The sequence below is a fragment of the Zootoca vivipara genome, chromosome 12 (genome assembly GCF_963506605.1).
Source record: "Zootoca vivipara chromosome 12, rZooViv1.1, whole genome shotgun sequence".
NCBI lineage: Eukaryota > Metazoa > Chordata > Lepidosauria > Squamata > Lacertidae > Zootoca > Zootoca vivipara.
Window position 1 is genome coordinate 10,087,428 of NC_083287.1, and position 25,351 is coordinate 10,112,778.

General features: G+C 41.2%; 1 protein-coding gene across 11 annotated transcripts in view; it reads left to right on the forward strand.

The window, feature by feature from the left end:
* CLASP2 (cytoplasmic linker associated protein 2) overlaps nt 1-25,351 on the forward strand; it is a 132,534-nt gene that overhangs the window by 25,535 nt on the left and 81,648 nt on the right. For 10 of the 11 annotated variants that reach the window (XM_035129742.2, XM_060280609.1, XM_060280613.1 and 7 more), the window contains exons 7-8: nt 1,797-1,867; nt 24,848-24,994. In XM_035129742.2, the coding sequence (XP_034985633.1) occupies nt 1,797-1,867; nt 24,848-24,994 (218 nt within the window). The other variant, XM_060280614.1, reaches the window with a different exon arrangement.

The window sequence follows — 25,351 nt, forward strand, 5'->3', positions numbered from 1 at the left end:
CTTCTTTAAAATGTAAATACTTTCCTTTCTCCTTTTTTGAGGAATTTTCAAGAAGCAGTAATGTTGAACACTTACCAATCACATGTTTGTTGCTCTTGTTGTTTTGTTTGAAGTTAATCATTGCTTTAAATGATTCAAACTGAAATGAGGGTTGCAAGGAATGCAAGCACTGTAGCCCTAGAAGTCTAGCTATTTCCAGTAGGGTTGTGTATGCATTGTCTCTTAAAGTGGAAACTAACCCAGATCAGTTCACTCAATAATTATATTTCCAAGCAAACTGATTTCAGATACAGTATAATACTTTGATGTGGTGCCACTTAACTACTAATACACAGTGAGTACCATTTGCACCATATTTTTGATCATTCCTTTGCACAATTTGACATTTCAAGATTTATAATAGGACTTGCAGAGGATATGTAACTCTGAAAGTTGGGTTATGGATCTTAAATAATAAAGCAGGGTAATGGATTATGGGCTACGTAAAAAGAATTAGCGAATCTAACATCTGGAGGATTAGAAAGCTCTAGGAACAGCAAGCACCAGGAAAGCAGCCAACATTAGTTGCTGAAAATAGGACACAGAGGCTAAAATGGCTTGGATATGTAGAAGAATGAGACAAACTAGCAGTAGAAAAAGAATTTTGGACAGAACCAAAGAGAAAATACAGAAACCAAGAAATAGATGGGTGAACTCTAAATAGATGTGAGTATGTTTTGCAGTTAATTGTGAAGAGAGATTCTGACCATGTGTGGTAGGGAGAAAGGGGTTGTGTGCCTGACCGATGCATGTTGACTGCAAAACTGCATTTAAATATGATTTCTCTTCCTGCTGTAGTCTAATAAAATACACACTAGAACATGACTCAAACATAACATTGTGAATTGTGATCACCAGCTTAGCTTGATGATTTGTATTTGTGACATCATTGGGTTTTCTAGAAACTGGGACTTGAGTCCTAGAAAAAATCAGGATTCATTAAAATTGTAATCCCCCCCCCCCTGGAAATTCAAACATTTTAATTGCATGGAGCAAGCAAAGCGGGCAGCCAATAATGGTAGCATTTAAATAACAGTTGCAAATGTTAGACATGGCTTGCTTTTTAATTTTTGTTCTTGAGAATCCGTGTGGTAAAGTCAATGAGATTTGGGAGGAACCCACATTCAACCCCTGTTTAGTCATGAAACTCACTAGGTAACAGGTAGGTAGCCGTGTTGGTCTGAGTCGAAGCAAAATAAAAAAATTCCTTCAGTAGCACCTTAAAGACCAACTAAGTTTATATTTTGGTATGAGCTTTCGTGTGCATGCACACTTCTTCAGATACACTAGAAACAGAAGTGTCAGACCCTATATATATACAGAGGGTGGTGGCGGTGGGTGGGAATGGGAGATGGGCTGATGGGAGTGTAGGAATCCTCTTAAATCCTGTAGAAGAAACAGCATTTACACCCACCCACCCCCACCACCCTCTGTATATATATAGGGTCTGACACTTCTGTTTCTAGTGTATCTGAAGAAGTGTGCATGCACACGAAAGCTCATACCAAAATATAAACTTAGTTGGTCTTTAAGGTGCTACTGAAGGAATTTTTTTATTTCACTAGGTAACCTTAGGCCAATTGCTCTCAACTTAGTTTACATTATAGGCAGGCTGATTGTGAAGGCTGATTGTTAAAATTGTAATTTAAAATGTTTGATTTGAAAGAGGAATGATATGTGTCTTTTTATTTATATTTTTTTATTTATATTTTTTTATTTATATATTTTTATTTATATATATTTGTTCTTATTCTTAGACTACAAACAATATTTATGAAATTTGATGAAGTGAAAAACGGTGGCAATATGATTTCAAGCAACTTCAGTGGTAAGTATCCAATAGTGTATGTGACATGCATATATAAAAAGTTGAATTTAGAGTATTTTATGCTGCTTGACATGTATGAGTTGTCTTTAGCATTTCTGCAACTAAGGTTAGGCTTAGTTAGATATGGCAAAAGTTAGAATATGGATGTAGGTTTTGCAAATGTATGGTATTAATGTTTGTTTTATAGCATCTAACTAGTTAGTACTATGCAGCTTTGAGAAGGAAGGAAGTATTGGCACTGTTTAAAATGCGCACCTCGGAACTGTTAAAGCAGTATGGGAAGCAAATGTGACCTAGGTCTGGGTTTAGGAAACTGTATTGGAAAACAGTTATCTGTCCCTGTTTGCTCTCAGCTTCTAGATTTTGTTGTCTTTGTTGGTCTCTTGTTACTTATTTGTTTATTACATATTGATCAGTTTGTCTAGGAATATACAATTTGCATTTCTTTATGAGCTTTTCATGGTTTACGTAGTGTAGAATCCCAACTGGTGCCCTTGATTTAATGGAAGGGCTTTTGTTTCAACACACATCTTCTCTGTCAGAAGAAGAGAGGCAATTTTTGTGATTTCCCTCTTTCCCTCGCTCTCTGAAAATTGGAGGCTTCCAGAACAGCATGGAAGTTGCTGTCAATTGCTGAGTATTGAAGGGAAAATTGGCCACAGTCACCTCTTGGTTAGCGGAGGCATCCGCTAGATCAAAAGGTCACCTGGGAGCGCGGGTACAGTTGGATTCCTGTCTGTGGCATGCAAATTTGGCATGTTGAACATGCAATTTCATTCTTGCTTTGAGTATTTATATTGCAGTCATTCATGTGCGAGATGTATTCATATTGCTTATTGCTTGTGTTTCCAGCTCTTCCAGTAGAGATGTACTTCTTTAGCTATTTTTGATTGCATTACCATACACTGTTCACTTAAACCAGGACTGATGAGCCTGTGGCCCTCTGAATGTTGCTGAGCTAAGATTCCCATTATCTATGACAATTGGCCATGCTAGCTGGGGATGACAGATTTGAAGTTCAACAGCATCTGGAAGGCCACAAGTTCCATATCCCCAAATTAAGACTTTCCCTCTAATAAATTATTCTTACTTCACACCCTCTTGAGAATATCTGCATGAGATTCAGTGATGGCTTCTTTGAGCAGGGATTTTTACATTCCTAGCACACCCCATTCATCAAATCTCCCCTTTTATCTTCTGCGAGCAAGCTTCTCTGCCGTTATTTCAGTTGTGTATGTAAACCATTCTTACGAACAAATATTTTTGCAGATAAGGTTAAGGACTTTACTGTATTTTGACTCCCGACTGCCTTCAGTCTGTGGGTATCATTCTAATAATGTTTTTTCTATGGTGGCTAAACCATAGCCTTATGGCGTGGGGAAGCGCAGTTACTGTTGTGGTTTCTTTTCTTTTTCTCTCTCTTCATCTTACATAACCACACAGTAGGTACAAAATGGCATTTCAGTTGCAAGTCCACACAGGTATCTAACCTATAAAAATACCTTCAATATCTAGATCTGTATGTTGCATGGCATTTGTGCTACATAACACTTCTGATGTGGCTGTCGGCTACTCCCAAGTCTTAAGACTGCTATCAGCTGTCTCTCTCATGTGGTATTGCAAACAAGAGGTGTGCTAAGCTTCCCCTATTTATTAGCAAATGAGCAACGATTTCCATGGAAACAGATATTGCAGTCAGCAGCAGAGCCCATTGAATTCCTTTTCTGGGAGGCTGAGTTCTGTAAATGCTGTTTCTTCTACAGGATTTAAGAGGATTCCTACATTATATTTTAAATAGCTGAAGTTTTCAGCGTTTCTACCCTTTTCACAATAACAAAAAACACCATAGCGCTCTGAATGGGTTTTGCAGTCATCCACACACAACAGCTTATCTGTTCTCATAATGGCCCAATTTATAAATGGAGGGGGAAGGCACACATGAAACTTTCTTTGCCAGAGACTTGAAACATAATGTTAAAGTGGTGTTTAGGATTGCATAACTTCAAACAAATGACACTAAGTATGTGTGTTTCAACCGCATATATTTCTCACTTGTTTGGGTCTCATACAGCTTTCATTGCTCAGCATGGTTACCCTGCAAATGTCACCGGGGGACAACGACTCGCAGTTTGTAAATTATGTTACTTCATTGCAGTCATTACACTATGAATAATATACACAAATACAAATTTCCAAATAGAAATCGGGGAACCAAGGTCATTGTTTGGGATTAATACTTTTACTGGTTCTAGATATTACACCCCTTTTAGCTGTAAATGCATGGACTGATGTGTTCAACCTTATTTACACAGTAGGAAACTAATTACAGTTGAGTGCTTTAAAACATTGCAAGTCAAAAATAGGTTTGGGAGGGTCTTTCATCCAGCATGTTCACTAAACTATATTTGCACTTTCCAGTGTTGTATGTGTTTATCAAAAAAAAAAAGGCAACAAAACCCCTAAAAACTAAAAGCTGGGTTTAGTCAAGGCTCACCCTCCCAGGTCAGGTGAAAAAGACCTGCAAAACAGGGAGCAGGTCTTCCAGGACTCACAATACTCTAGAAGTCCACCCAGTTAGCTTTGTGGCTGAGCAGTGATTTAAATATGAGTCTCTGTGGTCCTAGTCCAATACTCGAACCACAATGACACACTAATTGAATTCCAGCAGTCTGTCTCTACCGTTCATAGTTAAACGATCTATAGCCCTTTCCAGTTTAAAGGGGGAGAACAGAAACATTTCTGTGTGTGAATATCTGGTTTAAAAACGGTCTCACTGAAATGAATTTGCTAATCTATACTTTGCTAATCTATGTGTTACCATATTGCTTTGTCAGTTTTAAAAATTCCTGTGAGAAGTGCTTGCCTTGACTCTTGTGTGTGGCTCAGATGTGAAGTACACTGTCTTTTTGCCTGGGATAATGTGGCTGGCTTGGGTTTTGTCACTGTCTTTACCAGGAGCAATCTTCATTAAGTGGCAGTCTTTCTTTGAATAGAAAAGCCTTTGAAGGTCTGCCTTTGACGTGATTTGTTTACAACAACCAATGCTGGCTGAACACAATAAGAGATTGAGAAGGCGTGGGGGGGGGGGGGGAGAAGGCCAAAGAAGAATATGACACATCTTCTGTTCATAGCTATGCAAATCAGATAATCATTTGGTCATGTGCTCATTGCTGATTACACATGAATCCTTAGGGAATGGAAGCAGAAAATGATTACTGGACGCATGCCTTGTGTTTTGATGACTGCGTTAAAAGTCCCTGTCGGATAACCTTCATTGCATGTGAGCAATACCTTTAAAGAAAAAGGCAGACGGCTAGGGAAGGATTTTTTTCTTCCTGTAGCGGCAAGTGTGCTATTAGGTTTAAGCAGGAGAGAGGCTGGTTATAATGGATGGAAGGAGCTTCTTGCAAGAAGCAGGACCTTTATTTTGAAGTGGTGTAGCAGCTGTTGCTGGTTGCAGTAGAGAACTGCAGATCTGACTGGGTCACACAGTGCTCTGTCGGTCTTCAGGGCTGCACTGGATTGAGAGTGGCGCAGGCACTTATAGTCACTCGGATTGAAGTTGTATCCTTGGGAAAAGCTCCTGGTAGCATTGCAACTGTGTAATGGCTGTTGGGGATGGTAAGTACGGCATTGTTTTTGTTGTCAATTAGACTTAGCTTGTGTGCGTTTGAACGTTGAAACAACCTTGCTATGTTAAGCCCATGTTTGTGTTGTACCAAGATTCATTTATAGCTTTTAGAGCTCTGAAATTTAAATTTGCTTTAAGCAACAATAAGAGTAGACATAGAATTGTCTGCCAGCCCTATATCCAATGGTTTTATGTGTCTGTGAGGAGGACATCCCCTCTCTGTATCAGCAGTGAGAAAGTGTTATGTACTTTGCTGTACAAAGTCATTATTTAAAGAAAATGCAGGGTTATGTTTTTTAAACCTTTGTCTGTATTAAAGATACTTAAGTCTTAGCATCTGTCAGATTGATGTTATACATGAGCTTGCCATTGCTTACCATCCTTGAACAATCTGCCTAGAGGATTGAAAAGCCATAGTGCTAATTTTTTGTTTTGTTTTGTTTTACAATTGTGTGTTTGTAATTTTTTACTTTTTAAAGATGGCATTGTAACTGATCATACTAGGGTTCTTCTGCACGTTTTCTTTTGGAGATATGGTACTTTATGATTTGCACAAAGCTCCTGCTAAAATATCACCTTACAGGGTTATTTGACCTTTTATCGAACTTGATTATATATGGGACAGCAAATTAATGTCTAGGGCATTGACTTTGTCTTGGAGCTTATATTTAGTAATAGCAGCTGAGATGATTTATTCAAGGTGTATCTTTCAGCAGGAGTTAGGAATATGAAAGAAAGCTAAAAAGAAAGATGTAATTATTTATAGGTAATAGCCATACATATCTAGGTGTAAAATAAGGCATTCTCCTACAGTGGATTCTTATGATGTCTGTGTTCTAATCCATTGGAAATTAGACAATAGCTTAGACTGAGTATTTTGTAGTCCTTAAGATGTTTGCATAATCTTGTACCGTTGATATGTGTAGTTAGACAAACTTTGGAAATGGTTAGCCTTAAAAGTTTTAAGTGCCACTTCTTCATAAATTCAAACATGTCTGTATAATTGAAATTGTCTAAAAACGAGATTTTCCAACATGTCTAAAATTCTGTTAGATCCCCCCCCTGAACATGTCTACTCACCTTTTTTTTAATGACTAGCAGAAGTACTAAAAAATAACATTGTTCTGAAAGTCAACTGACACTGGTATGGAGAAGCTTTGCATAAAATGTCATATCCAATTAGGATTGCGTAGGATGATCTAGCAGCTTTTTCTTGCTTAAATCCACCATTCGTCACATCTAGGGGATATTCACTGTTGATAAATAAGTTGAACAATGTCATGAGAAAGAAAATATGATCAAAAATAATACTGTATGTTGTAGATAATCTAGTCTGTAGATGATTTAATTAGCTGGATATACTGACTTGGTTGCAAAGAGACAAAAGCAAAGTTTCACTCAGGCAACACGATTTTTCTGTCTACTCAGTGCAATCAGGTATGACCCCAAGCTATTTGTGCTTGTTGAGGGACCCTCTGGAAAGGCATGAGATGTGCAAAGGGCTGCAGCTAATGGGAGAAATATGGAGCCCTTCATGCACAAGCCAAAATGTTCTACTTGCAGGCTATTTGGACCCCTTTTAAAATGTGACGTTTAGAATGCTGTTTTCTACATTTGCTAGCAGAATGAATGAAGACTTGAGTCTGACTGAACCTTACCTTAAGCATGCCAAGAAAGAATTCAGATATATGGGAAATAGTTTCTGTTCTTAAGAGTTTTTCTGTTTAAAAGCACTGAATTTGAACCTTAATTTTCCATTATGAGAGGTGATTCTATGGAACTCTGAAGCTTTTCTTTGAAATTTATTCCCTCAAATTATAGGTTCCAGAGCAATGCATTTCTTTTCCTGCTTGAAAATGTACGAGTGTTTGTTAGAAATATTTAAATACCTTCAAATCATATTACGTTGGTGGTGTGTGAAGCTGGCAGACAACAGTTCTTGGCAGTAGACTTTTTGTGTGTGCAAGGTGCTCCTTGAAGAGGATAAAGTTATATCCCTTGTTAACCAGATTAAGGCTCTCAGTCTGTATCTAACATAATTGCTGTGTACTACTATCATGTAGGCCCAAGAGCATACTATTTTAATTCAATGATTTTTCAGTGTGTTGCTATTTTGTTAAAAGTAAGTACATTAATAAGATTATTCCTTGGGTTTTGCCAGTATAATGTCAAACTTGAAAGACTATTTTAAAAAGTAGATTCAATCCAGATTTGTTGAGAATGCTTAGACAAGTTAATTCCTGATGAGGAAAATTTTAAATGAAGTTATTCATTAGAAAACAGGCACACATTGTGTTTAATGGTTATAAATGCAAGTGCATTTAACAAGGGAAAAATCAATTTTGTACAAACAACAAATTGAATGGATGGATGAATGAATAAACAACTTAAAACACTCATGGTAAAACAGGTGTGATTTAAAAAGCTATACACAAAAGGGGCAGGGGCTTGAGAGTCCATGTTTGTTGATCATCATTTTGAGCAGAGGTTGCCAACCTTTTTGGAACTGTAGGCATATTCTGAATTTTGAGAAAATGCTGTGGGCACCAGGCACAGGAGAGCCATCATGAGGGGTGTGACATAGACTTAAAGAGTATAGTTGTTGCTGTTCCCACATACTGCTCCCCCCATGTGTGCCACACAAACATGGGTCTCTGTCCAAGTGCATCTCTCTCAATCACACATGCACAGTGCACAGTTGAACACACACACACACACACACACACACATTCAGAAATGCCTCTCCATGAGTGAAGGAAGATCCTGCCATTCCCCTCCAAAATAAAAAATAAGCGGGCACAAGGGTAGTCTCTAGTTCAGAGGATGATTCTAGTCCAACCCTCTGCAATACAGGAATCTTTCACTCCATGTGGCAATTGAACTCACAACCCTGAGATGAAGAGTCTCATGCTCTACTGACTGAGCTATCTCCACTGCAAGATTGATGATTGCCAGAACGTATTGTGTTATTTTTATTGGTTTGTAAGCTTGGGTGGTGCTGTGGTCTAAACCACTGAGCTTAGGGCTTGGCTATCGGAAGGTAGACTGTTCGAATCCCCGCGACGGGGTGAGCTCCCGTTGCTCTGTCCCAGCTCCTGCCCACCTAGCAGTTTGAAATCACGTCAAAGTGCAAGTAGATAAATAGGTACCGCTCTGGCGGGAAGGTAAACAGCGTTTCCGTGCGCTGCTCTGGTTCACTTGTGGCTAACAGACTCGTGCTTTAATACAAGGCTGAAATGCAATAAAACATAGTTTTAGAGGCAATGGCTGATGAATCAATAAGGTCGCTGCAAGGTGGTGGTGATTTGTCAATCAAAATTTCTAGATGACATTTTATGAAGCTGGGTAATTTGTGAAAAAGCACGCCCATTTTTTTTCCCATTGATGCATTCCTTAAAATGGGGATGGCTAAACTTTGTGGATGTGATCCATGGCAAACTCCAGGGCAGCATGGTGGGTGAGCCAAATGAAGCTATGTGAGGAGAAGTAGTTAACGTATTTTTCGGGCCAAAACATGCACTTTTTTCCTCCTCAAGAGTAAGGGGAAATCTCTGTGTGTGTTATGGAGCGAATGCCATGGCTCCGGCAGCGGGATCCCTCGGCTGTCGCTGCAGTCGGAGGCTCAGGGAAGCCTCTGCCGCCAGAGCTATGGCTCCCGCCCGTCCCTCCTCGCTCCTCACTGCTCACTGCCCCCAACCGGCGTGCTCTAGCCAAAGAGGGAGGGAAGTGTGTCCCTTTAATCCCATCGGGGATGGGCATGTCTGTGCTGCCGCCGCTGCTTCCTACTCACCGGCTCCGAAATGGTGGATGTGCTCTTCCAGCTTCGGCACGTTCACCATTTCGGAGCCGGCAAGCAGGAAGCGGTGGTGGTGGTAGGGACATACCCAGCCCCGGTGGGGTTAAAGGGACATGCTTCCCTCGCTCGCTCTTTGCTGGGCAAGGCACAGTGCCTCTTGCCCAGCAAAGAGAGAGCGAGAGAAGCATCTTTCTTTAACCCCATCGGGGCTGGGGGTTTCCGCCGCCGCTTCCCTCTCGCCGGCTCCGAAATGGTGGACGCGCCGAGGTTTGGGCAACTCTTCCAGGCTCGGCTCGTCCACCATTTTGGAGCTGGCGAGAGGGAAGTGGCTGCGGCAGCAGGGACATGCCCAGCCCCAATGGGGTTAAAGGGACATGCTTCCCTTCTCGCTCGCTCTTTGCTGGGCGAGGCACAGCGCCTCTTTCCCAGCAAATAGCGAGCAAGCAAGCAAGCAAGGTGTCCACGCTGCCGCTGCTTGCCTCTCATTAGTTGGAGAGGTGCTGCGCTTGCTCCTATGAGAGGCAGGCGGCAGCGGAGAGAAATGGCAGTTTCGGGCTGCCGCTGCCCGCTCACCTTCTTTAACAGCGGGCGGGGAGGGGAGCTCCCTCCTCCCTGCCCGCTGTCAAGGAGGCAGCGCGAGAACCAGTTTCCCGCTGCAAGCGGCTCTCCAAGGCAGAGCCGTGCGCAGCGGGAAACGAGGTGTTGGGTGGCTTGGGCTCTAGGGCCGCCTCCTTGACAGCGGGCAGGGAGGAGAGCTCCCTCCTCCCTGCCCGCTGTCAAGGAGACCGCCGAGAACTGGTTTCCCGTGGCTATCAAGCCTGCCTGTGCCAGAGCCGGTGGCAGCATCAACGCTCCCTTCGGGCCTCTGATGCTGCCGTCGGCTCTCCTAAGAGCCGGGGGCAGCTGCAATTTCTCCTGCCAGAGCCGGCAGCACCATCAGCACGCTCCCTTTGGAGCTCTGATGCCGCCGGCGGCTCTGGCAAGAACGTGGGGGCAGTGTGGTTGCCCCTGCCAGAGCCGGCAGCAGCATCCCCTGCCTCCTCCGACACCAGCGAAAGCGGCGGGGGAGAAAGGGGAAGCCCGACAACATTGCTACGGGGCTTCCTCTCCCCCCCTTTCTCCGGTGTCTGCAGGGGTGGGGGAGGCAGGAGAAGCCCGGTAGCATCGCTACATGACAGCAGCGAAAGCTACCGGACTTCCCCTGCCTCCTTCGCTCCCCCTCCAGCACCCCCCTCCCAGCCTTTTAGATGAGGAAAACCAGAAAAAAAATTCTGGTTTTCCTCCTCTAAAAACTAAGTGCGTGTGTTATGCTACGGGGCGTGTTATGGTCCAAAAAATACAGTAATTCTCTCTTCTCTACTTATCAAGTCATTAATTTGAAGGGGGGAGGGGGAGGAGAAGGAAATTTGCATTTCCATCATGGCTCTTTGTTCAGAGTGAGGGCAGGGTAGAAAACTTTACTTGGGAGGAGGCCAGATTCTCCCACCTTAAAAAACAAAAACCAACAAAACAAGAGACTTAGGGTTTGATGCAAACTTCATCTTCTGACTTCCACTGACAGAAATGCCCCTTGAATATGCAGTAGGTTTTTGATCCAGTGCAGGGATCTTGCCTATGGATTGTCCCTTCCTCCTTCAGCCCCCCCACACCCATGCTGCTTAAGAGGGTCCCCCAACCCTCGAGCACTGCACAAAGTAGCCCAGGGGCTTGTAGTGGGAGGGGGAAATCCTCAAAATTTGTCTTCCCCTCCACCAGTGGGAATTCCACTTAGGATACTCCCATTTGCTAAAGTCAGGTCTATGTCCACCCCTTAGTTCCCTGTTCTTGTGGTTCCCCCTTGTAATTGGTAATCCTTTAGTTGGGTATAATGTCCATTGTAAATGCCTACTTTTCCCCAGGGTTGGAGGGTCTGTTATAAACTCTTAAAATTTAACCAGAATTAATGTTCCTTGAGACGTCATTTGTCTGCATAGTTTTCTGGTAGTGAAGTCGCCACACGGTCACTTAACATCTTAATTTATGTGGAGATTCATTTATGTGAAATAGTCACAACTTTTTAAAAAAATTCCAAAATACATTTAAACCCAAAAGTGAGAGACTTACTATTCACTGCTATGCAAAGCCAGTCTGACTTAACATATATATACACCAGGTGAGAGGCTAGTTTTGGCCCCATGCTTTGAAAAGCAGAGTTTAATAAGAAGAAAACTAAATTTCCATACTAAGTAGCTTTGTTTATATTGAACCCTTTAAAATCAAGACCCATTTTTTAAAGAGCCAGTTGAAAAATACATTGCAAGAAAAAATATCAAGTAACAAAAAATAATTGGTTGATACAAGCTGGGATATCAAGACTTTTTGCAGGCTAGTTAGTCATCTTTTAACCCCATTGAAATCAGTGAGACTTGTTAGTCATGACTGCCTTGTGTGACTTACTTTGTTGGAGTCCAAAAAGCATCAGTTACCGTAAGTATAATGTTACATGACATACGTAAACTTAGGAGTGTTTACATAATCAATCTTTATTAACTAGATTTTTTTTAAAAAAAATTATCTACTTGTGGTAGACTGTATATTTATAAAAAGTTACTTCTGTGTTTTCTGAAATGCCAATTCCTGCTTACTGAAATCTAGTTTTTGAAATGCCCGTAAAGACAGCCCAGTTAAGTTGCCAGCTATCGTGGTGGGTTTTTTGTGTGATGTGCATCCTTGTCCATTTTTTAAATTGGACTGAGACTAACCCTTTACTGAGACCAACTCTTTAATACTCAATGGTTATGTTATAAAAAATGCTGATAAAGGCAGAGGTGGAATCCAACATCGCACTGATTTGATCATTCTGCCCCAGTGGAAACATTTCTGCTTGGTGGGCAAAACACTATTTCCTCTCTACCCCACCACACACTGTTCTGGGGTTTTCCCCTGATCTTCCAGAGAAGATGTGGAGCATGGACAGGAGGAAGGGGGAAGCCCTGTTGTGCTAGCAGGAATTATTGTGCACTTCACTAGTGCACTAGGCTAGTTGAATCTAATCCTTAGTTTTTGCTTTTATAATTTATTTTATTTATTTATTTATTTATTTATTAGATTTGTATACCGCCTTATACCCGTAGATCTCAGGGCAGTTTACAACATAAAAGTACAATATATTATGGGGTTGCTTTGGGTCATTTGCCGAGTCTCATTTGCTAGGTGTTGTCCATACTATTCTTATTGACTGTGACAGAGAGAATGAAATGCCTTAAGTTGGTTATAAGACCTATTATGTTAAAAGTAAAAACAATTGTTCACAAACATTTCTGAAAACTAAATTGTGGATTAAGATTTGGAAAAGGCTTGCTTGATGGATCAGCCTGCTTGAAGGGCCAGTAGCCAGAGGTAGGAAGACACAACCAAGCTCCTTGAATTGAAACCAACATTTTGATGTGTCACATAAGAGCAGTTCATACCTATCAGTATTGGCGCAGGAGACCTGAGCCATGATCATGCCTTATAATATTCATATTGCTGATAAATATGTGTTTCTAAAGTGTCCACTTTTTTTGGTGTGGTGAAGGCCCTTATGCATGCTCAGGGAGCTGCTGATTCTAGCAAATTCATAACTTTTTTGAATTCCCTTTGTTGTTATTTCAATTGGGCCTCGCCTATTGGAAGAACAGCAGTTATGAATTTGCTAGAACCAGCAGCTTCCTGAGCATGCATAATCTCCTTGGAAATCTACATTTCAAGGAAGGATTTAGCAAAATGATGGCAGCCAAGTGGATAAATCTCCAAGACAGAACTGCTGAAGCAATAAAGTATATAATGCTTCTGATATCTTCATTAAGAAACCTGTAAAGATTTGTTTTTCCTTTTTATTAGCGCTTTATCCTGCGTTTGACTGGGGAACATACTGAACACAACTATGGAGTTGTGGAATGCTCAGTCCGCATAGTAGTGGAGGGAATGCAGATGATTTGGAACAGTCAGGTGCAGATGACTCCTTGTAGGAATATTGTCACTATCCCCCAAGAATGTGCTATCCCCCAAGATTGTGCTATGCCCCACAATGCCTCTTCTCAAATCAAATATACTCTTTAACACTTATATCCTCTTATATTTCAAAATGCCATTTTACGTGTTCTATCTGAGGTATGAAAGTTAATGTGACTGAAGAGATCTTATAATAGCTTGCTTCTGGTGTGGGTAATATACCTCTCCATATTTTAACACAAACTATTCGGTGTGAACACAGCTGTAAAGAACAGCCTAATATTAAAGTTTTTATAGAGGAGTGACTGACTACTTTAGCACCTAGAATTAAAAGATGGTTGCAGACATGAAAATACCTGCACTTTGAGTCTGGTTTCTCAGATTATCCAAGCTGATACAAAGCTAACACACTTGCTAAGCAAAGGATGCAGTACAGTGGTACCTCGGTTTACAAACACAATTGGTTCTGAAAGTCTGTACTTAACCTGAAGTGTACTTAACCTGAAGCAAACTTTCCCATTGAAAGTCCGTTCCAGACCGTCCGTGGAGTACTTACACTGAAGTGTACTTAAACTGAAGTGAACTTTCCCATTGAAAATAATGGAAACATTACTTTCATTGAAAGTAATGGAACATTGAAAGTAATGGAAACATTAGGCATGGAACATTGTGGCCAAATTTGTTGGAATCCAGTTCAGCGGTTACGGAGGAAAGGTGTTACATCCACGCATGCAGTGGGAACATTTTTATATATACAGTATATAGATTTATTATCACTGTGTAAGCTTCCTTCCTCAAAATTGCTCAGGATAGTATCCCATGAAGTTTATTCAATAAGATTCAGGAGCGTCCTTTAACACTAAATCATAACTGTTCCTTTTTGTCAGGGCTGTTAATGATCAGGTCTTACGGCTTTTGAAGCACTTTACTGTACAGTATATGCAACAGTAACAATGATGGGTTTGAGATAATATAAAGCAAATGCCTTTACAAAATGGCAGCACTTGCGGTAGGAGAAGACGAAATTATTCGAAAGTGAAACACTCAATAGCAATCAGTGGACTGGAAGTGTATAGCTTACCCCATAGCCTTCTAAGCAGCTAATAACAAAGATTACATTTGATTCTTTGCATGACCTATAAGAATTATGTGCAAAAGGGTTAATCAGTAAATACATTCTACCCATATTTTGTAAGCTGTTTCCAAGAGTACTTAATATAATTTGTTTTTAATATGATTTTTTTTTAAAAAAAACTTTTGCAATACTAATAAGAAAAGCATTTTGGTGCAAATTAAGTTGTTTAAATCTCTGTTTCCCACATTTTAATGCTGCTTTGTTATCTTTTAGTGTCTGCTTTTTAAAAAAGCTGTATTTAAATGTACATGGTGCAAATGTGATATATTAGTTAGAATGTTAGACTAGCATCTAAAACACCAGGGTTCAAATCCCCACGTAGCCATACAACTCACTCTGTGACTTTAGGCCAGTCACTTTTTTCTCAGCCTAACCTGCCTTCTGGGAGTTGTTATGAGGATAAAAATAGGGGCAGAATGAACCATTTTTTGCTACCTTGAGCTCCCTGGAGGAAAAGTGGGATATGAACACAATAATAAAAGTAATACAGGTACTTAAGTTCCTTTTAAATACATACTGTTGTAACCATTTTTGCAATGTCTTTAACACCAAGGGAGGTGAATTTAAGGAAGCGTATACTGTAGAAGGAAAGTTCCCCATCATTGTCTTCCCCTACAGTTGCAGTTTACCTTAGAGGCTTGCAAGGTGGTGTCTATACGCTGTGTGAAAAGGGGGTGTGGTGGGGGCTGTTGAAGAGAGCAAGAGATGGGGAACATGATTTACGTACAGTATCTTATTATGCACCTCACTATTGTAATCCAGTGATGGGTACAGTTTGGTGTACCACTGAAAGACTTTTTTGATGTACTCCAGGAGAAGATAAGGACTTTGGAGTGGGTGCAGACTTTTCCTGACCTTTACTCCTTTCTCCCTTTCCCCTCCCTACTGCAGAGGAGTGTAACCAGAGTAATTGGGGTTTGCTGCTTCAGGTGTGATGAGGGTGTGAGCATTCCCCCATGCTCAGGATAGATTTGCTCTTAGAGGTGTGTGTGTGTGTGTGTGTGCATTTACTTGTCTCCTAAGGGATAGGTGCAATGTTGGGGAGCTGCATCTGTGGTGAGAGCATGAATTCAGCTCACAAATATATATCTAGTGGAATCGGGGGACATTTGGTGACTGGTGTTTTCTTATTGTTCCATATTTTCCCTTTTTATTGTACTTTTGCAGTGTGCTGTACTTTAATTGTATTTTCCTGTGTTAATATTCTGTTACTGTTTTGGGGGGCCTGACCAGCCAATCACCCATTCACTTGCACACATGCTTTGCCTTGATACAGGTGTCCCCCTACATGATTGACTTGCGCTTGACACAGTATACACGTGGCACTGGGAAATAATTGAATAATTCAGTTCAGCTCTGGAAATGGTGGGAGAGAGCTGGAGGAGAGTCCAGAGCTCGTCAGTGAGGGCAGGGGAAGCCCTGAAGAGACTAGAGGTGCAGTGGGGATTTCTTTACGCTGCTCAGCCTTCCTCCTGAACAGCTGGTGTTCAGGGTAGTGCAGCAGCAGGAGCTGCTGCTTTCCCTCGCATCCTCCAGCCTCCTGCTGTCTTCAATTCTAGTTGTGGATATGTTTGAATTGAAGTGAGAGTGAAAGAGAGGGCGTTTAGAGGGTTTTCCCCCTTACACAATTTCACTTATGCACACGTAACCCCACATACGTGAGCAGTAGCTTGTACCCTCTCTAGCTTCTACCCTCTTGCCCTTCTCACATGCTGCATAGCACAGCTTTTCCTACTACTCATTTGCTGTTACTGCAGCAATAGATGAGCAAGAATACAGGGGTTGAAGGAAGAAAGTAATAAAGAAGTGATCACCACAGTGACACAGGTCCCATATATTGAAGATGATGTTGCGTCTACTGCATTTCATGTGAAGAAGAGGGAGCCTTCAAGTGATCTAGCATACTGCTCAGAGAGGTGCTTGGGGACTGGACTCTGCAGGGTTCCATGAGGCATTAATCTTTTAAAGCAACACACCTCTCTTTCTTGCTCTAATTAATCCTTTAAGCAGTTTACTATTTGACTGTATAACCAATGGTGACCAGAAAATTGTGTGTGTTTCGGGGAGAACTTTGTCTTCCAGACTCTCTACTCTTGCTATGTATTGATGGGTTAGGCTGAGCTGTTGATGGATATCTGAGTGTAAAGTAATGTAAAGTCCCCATAACAGAATTCAAGATCAGGAGCAACTCTCCTGGGCGCATTCCTTCCCAGTCTTCTTCCCCATTGCCCCACCCCCTGATTCCCAAAAGTTCCATCTGAAGGCAGCCCTGTTCAGGAAAGTTTTTAATGTGTGACATTTTAATGCATTTGAAATCTTTGTTGGAAGCCACCCAGAGTGGCCAGGGAACAATTTTTTAAAACATTATTATTATTATACTTATGGATTTTTAAGTTTTCATGTTTGTACTACTTACACAGGTGTTAACATACCCGATACCTACTGGTGCCATTTCTCACACACAACTGCTCTCCTTGGTGCTAGATGAGACTGTTAGGGAATTTGTCTGCCGAGTGGAAGGAAAGGGGGATCTTTTTCTGCTTCCCCGTTTCCAGCCACTCTCTGAAGACTGGAGAAGAAATCCACAAAAGAATATTAGCGGGGCGGGCAGGAGAAACATGGCCTCGTCATTTGCAGTCTTTAGATGAGGACTAGACATCATCATCATCATCATCATCATCATCATCATTTACTATATTGTTGCACCAGCTGCTCCGGGCAGCTTCCAGCACATATAAAAACATCAAACATTAAAAACTTACCCAGGGGTCAGCTAACTTTTTCAGCAGGGGGACGGTCCACTGTCCCCCAGACCTTGTGGGGGGCCAGACTATATTGGGGGGGGGTGAACAAATTCCTATGCCCCACAAATAACCCAGAGATGCATTTTAAATAAAAGGACAAATTTACTCATGTAAAAACACGCTGATTCCCGGACTGTCTGCGGGCCAGATTTAGAAGGCGATTGGGCCGGATCTGGCCCCTGGGCCTTAGTTTGCCTACCCATGAACTTACCAATCAACAATAAGCATAGGATTTTAGATGGAGTTCATTCATTTTCATTAGGCACTTAGACATCCTGTTGCGGTGCCGCAACCTAGGTTTAAGGGGCCATTTGGCCAATAGCTTTTATATCTGAGTTTCTAGCTGGTTTGAATTCAGCAATCTCTGGACAGGCACAAGTCAGCTAACCTCCACTTCTCAGAATTCATTGACATGTGCCTGTAAAAGTGGTTTCAATGTAGGTCCCTAACAAGTTACTGATTAGTGGTGAGAATTGATTGCTTCTTTGGCATTGGATCCAAGGAAAGCAGTCTTACCACTTTACAGTTATTTCTGGCTCCGCCTTGGACAGCCACTGGCTGCTCGTTTACCCTATTCCATTACATCATTTTCTTTTCCCCAACCCATCATGTTTAGCTGCTTATAGTTGCCTAGCAATGGGAGTGTGGAGAAAGGAAACTACAGTGGAACCTCGGTTTATGAACACCTCGGTTTATGAATTTTCGGTTTATGAACGCTGCGGACCCATCTGGAACGGATTAATTCACTTTCCATTACTTTTAATGGGAAAGTTCGCTTCAGTTTATGAACGCTTCAGTTTATGAACAGACTTCCGGAACCAATTACACCCATGTTTCAGTTTATGAACGCTTCAGTTTAAGTACTCTGCGGACCCGTCTGGAACGGATTAATCCACTTTCCATTACTTTCAATGGGAAAGTTCGCTTCAGTTTATGAACAGTTGCTCCGCGGACCGTCTGGAACGGATTAATCCACTTTCCATTACTTTCAATGGGAAAGTTCGCTTCAGTTTATGAACGCTTCAGTTTATGAACAGACTTCCGGAACCAATTGTGTTCATAAACCGAGGTACCACTGTAAAGCAGTAATTTATGACCATATTCCTCTCCTATTTATCGATCCACCAAGGAACCTGCCCTGTCTAGTCTAAAATATCTATTGTTAGCCTGGCTGCTCTAGAATCCACCCTGAAAATTTGATCTGTGTTCTCCCTTTTTGACATGGCAGGAGATTAAAGTATGGCAGCCATACACAAAATCCTAGAAAGCAACAAATGTTTGGGAAAGGTACTTTTACAGTCATACCTCGGTTTGCGACCAATCAGTTTGTAACTGCTGCGGACCCGGAAGTGTTTACATCCGGGTTCCCCAGCACGCGGATGCACAGAAGCCATCTGCGCAGCATGCGCAGAAGCGGTTTATCAGCGCTTCGTGCACAAGCAAAAGAGCCCCTCGGTTTACGACGAACTCTGGGAGCGACCGGCTCCCTGGAATGAATTCCGGTCGCAAACCGAGGTATGACTGTACTCTCTTTCCTGATCTCTGAAATTAATCAATATAACAACCAAAGCCAGTTGTAATTATTACAACATTTAATTTTATTCAGCCAAATGTTCTCAAGTGCTTAATATCCAGTGCAAAAGCCAACTCATGTTTTTGGTATTCCATATTTGGTTGCTAATAAGCAGAAGTATTGCATAGCTGGTAATTCCTGCTAGTCTGTTGGGTTGAGGGACAATCACACATCCAGTTACTTTATTTCAGTTTGCTATAGTGTGTTCTTTTTAATTCCTCATCTGTTTACTTTGCTATGAATTATTGTAGTGATTAATCAGTTATTGTTTATGTCAGTAGTTTGCCAAATTTCTTTTGGCATATGTATTGCTTCAATTAATAAAAGGTTTTACCATCAAGTAAATAATGTCTTTTCGGAGAGCCTTGGAATAAAATTCCTAGATAAATGTGTACTGTCAGAAAACACAGCCCTCCTGTTCTTTAAGTTTTATTGTGAATTTGAGTGAAAGGAGGGGAACATGTTTATATAAATTGTTGCCTGTGTATTCTGGCCCCATTGCTTGCTCAGAATTCTTTTCCAGGAGTACAGGGCACTTAAAATTCAAGGAAGACCCTGTCTTGACACTGCTCATAGGGTGCTGAAAAAGGAAGGATATCTTGATGTGTAGTTTCTTCACTACTACCACCAAGTTTATATTTCCCCGCCCCTGCTGTCTCCTACTAAATAGTCCTTTAACTTCTAACTTAGTTGAATAAGGCTTCAGAAACATTAAAGCCCCAATAACCTCAGTTTACTTAACTGTTGTTCCACACAAAACTTTTACTGTTTTGGAAAATGCACTTTTAAGTAGCTTGAACATTGCCCCATAAGAGCAGCCTAAATAAACCCAGAGTATGTTCAATTAAACCTATTTCCCTAACCAAGCCAATACATATTTTTAAAGTTATGTCAGAATTCAGCTTCTAGTTACATTTGCAGACTTTTCTTCTGGCTTTTCTTCTGAAGCACTCCAGGTATGCACTCGTAATTCCACAGTAGTCTAGTTCCTTTTTCTTAGTGTTTCAGCTCTTTATCTCTCTCTTACTCCAACTATTCCCTTGTATATTATGTCAACTCCTCCTCCTAACCTCTTTGTCAGTCAGGGGGAAACTATATTCCTTGATTAGATTCCATTTCCCCTATTTTGTTATATTTCCTCCCCAAGCTCCCTCTTTTGTCTTCAGATTTCATTCCCCTATAATTACCAAATTGTACTTTCAATCCTTGTATTCTTTGTAATTAGTCTTTTAAAAAAAAACCCAACCATTTTATAACCAAGACAGAACATAGTGAAACAATTCCATCTATTTTCCATCACCCCTTTCACTGTTCTACCCTCACCCAACCTCCGAAGAATTTGGACACATCTGTTGGATGCAAGGCTTCCTTATCCACAAATTCCATGCTTTGGGTGATGTCTTGAAGATTCCTGGATTGCTCATCTGCAGTTATGTATGTTCATTGTTGGAAGCTCATTAGCATTTTCGTGCATGAAAAAGGACTTGTGGAAGGGGCTGGGTTGCAAGAATGGCTGGCTACCTAGCCAAGCCAAAATGACTGAATCCCTGATGCTGATAGGTAACAGATCTGGAACGAAATACTTTATTTAATACTGCCGCTTGTTTAGGTAGTGCCTTTGCTTCTAAGGCTTCACTCTGCATGTGCCTGTGCCAAGCAAGGGCTTTTGCCAGCACACCCATTATTTACATTATTATTATTATTATTATTATTATTATTATTTATTACATTATTGATAGTCCCTCAGTTCTACACATGACATCCATCGCCACCTTTTTCACTTGGCACCAATAGCAAGGAGACTTGCGAGCAGATTCCTAAATGTGATGTGGCGGGAAGGCTTGAATAATCCAGATCACATACACCGTTTTTTTACCCTGTTCATCCCTCCCTTGAAGGCTGATTGTGTCTGCCCAGCAACCCCAGTCTTGGTGAAGCTTCACCAGGAGAGATCTCCCCTTACACGGCTTCTCCTTTCTGTCTTCTCAGTGTTCATTATTTTCCTTGGTTTGTGTCAGAAACTTGAGAGAATATACATGCTTCCCCTTGTTAAGATACGGTACTTCAGGGTTTGTTTTTTACCAGTTGGAAGAGTTCCTGTAGAACTCAAAATGTGTCTCTTGAGAACCATACACTGCAGGACTCAAGGGAATCTATCAAGTTATATACTGTACCTACTTTCGGTTCCATATTGCACTATGTTCTGTATGGGAATAGAGCATACTCTGCAACCCGGTTTTGTGGAAGGGCTGGTTATCCACAAATAATTACTGCAGAATGGCCCCAAGATCATATTCTCGGGTCACAATGACTGCCCAAGAGTCAACGTACAACTTTTTCTGTTTCTATTGTTTCCTTGATGCCCCTCTCCTAATTGTCTGTCTTTCCCTTGTGTGACTGAACCCCGCCTCATTTGCATAGCTGTCAAGTTTTCCCTTTTTTAAAGGGGAATTCCCTTATGCTGAATAGGCTTCCTCTCGAGAAAAGGGAAAACTTGACAGCTATGCTCATTTGCAATTGGAATTTGCCTCATTGCATTTCGGCCTCTCTCACCACCTGCCAGATCCCTAGCATCCTTTGCCCTCCTTTCATACAGCAATAGTAATGGTTTCCCTCCTGTTAACTACTCGTGTGGCTTACCGATGTATGTGCTCTGCATGACTGTAATTCTGTAATAATTGCAAACGCTGGAAATTGTGTTCTGTTGCTTATTTTCCCCGGTTTGCAATTGAAGAAGGAATGTCTTGGTGCTGCAGAGTGTCTCTAGGCTCAGGATCTTGAAAAGGACACTTGTGATGGTGACATTTGTAGACTTCTATTTATGGGTGTGTGTGTGCTGAGGGACACATGTTTAACAGTACCAGGTTCTACGCTCAGGCAGGAATAACCAGCTCCTTAAATATAAGATAGGGCACACCAGAGGTACACGTGAAAAGGATCTCAGGGTCTTAGTAGAGCACAAGCTTAATGTCAACAGTGTGATTTAGCAGCAAAAAAGCTAATGCTATTCCAGTTTGCATGAACAGAAGTATAGTGTCCAGATCAAGGGAAGCATTCTGCCTTGGTCAGACCACACCTGGAACAGTGTGTGCAGTTCTGGGCACCATAATTTAAGAACGATGCTGACAAGCTGGAATGTGTGCAGAGGAGGGCAGCCTAGATGATCAAGGGTTGGGAAACCAAGCCTTATGAGGAACAGTTGAAGGAGCTGGAAGAACTTTCTGATAGTAAGAGCTGTTCGACTGTGGAACAGACTCAGGAGGTTTTTGACTCTCCTTCCATGGAGGTCTTTAAGCAGAGGTTGGATGGTCATCTGTCCTGGAAGCTTCAGTTGATATTCCTGCATTTATTTATTTATTTATTTATTTTGCATTTTTAGAGGGTGGAATGGATGACCCTACAGGGTCCCTTCCAACTCTACAATTCTGTGATTTGAAGTGGGTTGCTGGAAGAGGGGGACTGCCTCTTTTGAACCCAGCATAGAAATGCAATGGGCTGTTGCTGTCCCTCCTGCTAGTTCCCATGCAGACTAATAACTTTTGAGGCCTAACTTGCTCATTTTATTTACTCATTTAGTTACCAGTACTTATTCCATTTATGCCCTACACCTCCACCATCCAAGAGCTACCAAGGTAGCTATCATACAACACCACTAAAAATATAAGAACCATTAATTTCAACAGCAGCACAAAAGAAACTCCATAAAATGAAACTGCAATATGAGCTTGAAAAACCTGGATATTTATTTTTTAAAAACACATGTGCCTTGCACCTAAATAACATTAGTGTAGATGTCAGGCAGCTCTTCCTGAGGAGGGCATTCATCTCCGAAGTTGGGACTCCTGAAGCAGAGCCTGGATCCTGGTCTTGGTGTTTGGGCAGCCTATTACAGGAGAAGGCAGTCCAATTAATAACCTGGCCCTTTGCAGGAAACCCAGACTACATTTCAGATGGCTACAGAGCTGTCTTCATGTTAACCACCCAAGCATGTGTTGCTGGTTATTGTATAATGCTCCTACAAGAAAAAAATCATGTATTGTTTTTGGTAACAAATTTTAAACTTTCCTGAGAAAAAAACCCGTCCGTTCATGAAACTTAAACTATAGAAGAGAGAATCTAAATCCAGATCAGAAGTTTTCTTAATGATTGGTGATGGTTCATAGATGGTTAAGATTAACTGGCTATCTTAATACCTCACACAAGCTTTGTGTAAAAGCTACCGTCTTCTGCTGTGTACTTTTGTAATTGTGTGTTGAGAAAATACCTAGCTCTAAGAAATGAGATTGTTTACGGTTTAGTTTTATCCTTAGTGCATTATTTCTTGTGCTGCACTTGCAGAGGTTTCACCATCCTTAAAACAGTCAGCAGTGTGTCTGAATTCTCATGCCGTAAGGGTTAAAGCCATCTCTTGTCTTGAGAACTGAAATGTTGTCTTCCAGTTCATGTGCAAAGGCAGAGTACAGTTTCCATGGAAACTCATGGAATAATGTGTTTCATGTCTTCCTCTTGCATTCTGATAGTAACATATCCCTGCATGCAAAAATTTCAGAGTTGGATAACACTGTAATGGAAGGAAATGAATTTTATTTTTACAAAATGTGCAGCATTTTGTAAACCTTAAATTAAGAAACATAGCTAGGTGGAGCAAGCAAAGCAGATCAATGGTCCTGTATAAATTGTTCATGGGGCTAAGCCAGTATTTCTAAACCCACATTTTCACCTGTGATATTTAATATATGTTTTCCCAATCTAGGTGATCACAGTTTGGGCAGAAATTGATTTTAATGTCATGGAAATGCAGCCTTCCACAAATAGGTTGCCTTATTTTTCCAAAATAGAAGTACACTGGGGGTAAACAAAGATTTTCAGAAATTAGAGGGATCTGTGACAAGATTAAAATAATAATAATAAAGGTTCCGGGAAAGGAAGTCTGTGACATGGGTGTGCATCTCCCTTACGCAGCTGTGTGTCAGCCTCGCCCATCTTGTTTGTGAGGGAAACTACAGGTTGGGTTTCCCTTACGTTTTCAGGGTCCTAGAGAAATGCAGCTTTCTTTTCCGTGGCTGTAAAATTGTCTCATTTGATTTGTGCAAGGCTGGGTTTTTAGTCTGAGATGCTAAATGGAATATGCTGTCATGAAAGCAAAAAATGTGGAGGTGGGAGGGAAACTTTACTAGGCAAAAGACAACACCCTTGAAATTTCCAGGGTGGGGTTAAGCCTAAGGTCTCAAAGAGTATTATGCCTCTAAAATTTCTTTTAATAGCTCATAGAACAGTGGCTGCAAATGTTTGCGCATGGGAATGAATGTATATGTGTGAAGAATTTTCACCTTTTCATCTGGCAGTGGCTACCAGGAGATGATGTCACCTTGCAGCCGATTGGTTGTTTCAGTACCTAGTGCAGGGAAGAGAGAGAAGGATGCCGGCACAAATCTCCGTGGTGGATCTATGGTGTTTTCTGACAGTTTTCCACAGAATATTTTGATTAGCACTGAGATTTTCCATCCATGTGGCCATGTGAGCAAGTGAGAGTATCTTAGTGCAAGGGGCATTGAGAGCTGTCAGAGGAATGAGGCGGCTGATCTGCAAACGGATCTGTGATTGTAAGTGCTGAAATCAGGGTGGAAGAAATGAAGCAGGGAGTGTTAGTAGACACACTGTGGGAGGAGGATGTGTAGTAGAGACTGCAAGCATGAGTAGTAGAAAAGCAGAGGTTTTGTTCTCTGTTAAAATGCTGGGAATGAATTTAATTGCGAGAGTTCAGTGTTAGCAATAAATTAGAAATGGACAATACTTGCCTTGTAAAATATTTTTTTTCTTGTTGAAATACTAGAATTTTAAAAATGTTTTCCCCCCACCATCATTTGCAAAGCCATTATATGAAATGAAATGATCCCCCCCCCTTTTCTTTTTATTACTTGTCTACAGCTTTAAAGACAAAGGGCGTAATAATTAGTATTGATTTTCTTTGATTTTTGGCAACTTCTGAGTGAATGCTGCTTAAAAGGCACTTCTTTCTTTTTAAAAAGGATTATAACACATGATTTTGTTTTTAAACATCCTTTCCAGATAAAAGCTTTGATGATGAAGAGTCAGTGGATGGAAATAGGCCATCTTCAGCTGCCTCAGCCTTCAAGGTTCCTGCAGCCAAAAAACCTGCAACTCCCTCAAATACTTCAAGAAAGCCAGGTTCTGCTGGTGGGCCAAAGGTTGGAGGTAAAACCAAACTATTGACCCTTGAGTGTTCTTCCCCATTCCCCCTTTTCTGTCTGCCTTCTCTTTGCTGACCCTGTCTCAGCCATAATTCATATTGAGGAACTTCGAAGGGTAATGTTTAATTCATAACTGCAGTATTTTTTTGCAGACCTAGAAAGTGTGAAGAACCTTGGCAAAGTGTGTGCATACATGAATTAGTGCATGTGTGTGGATGTAGATGATATTCCAGTAACGTGAAGTTTTTAAATGCTTGTTTTGTATTGTATCATTAGCTGTTTACACTCTTGTGGATAGTTGAATTTATATTTTATATTTACTGTACCTATATTGCATAGTGATGAATCTAATGCTTTAATG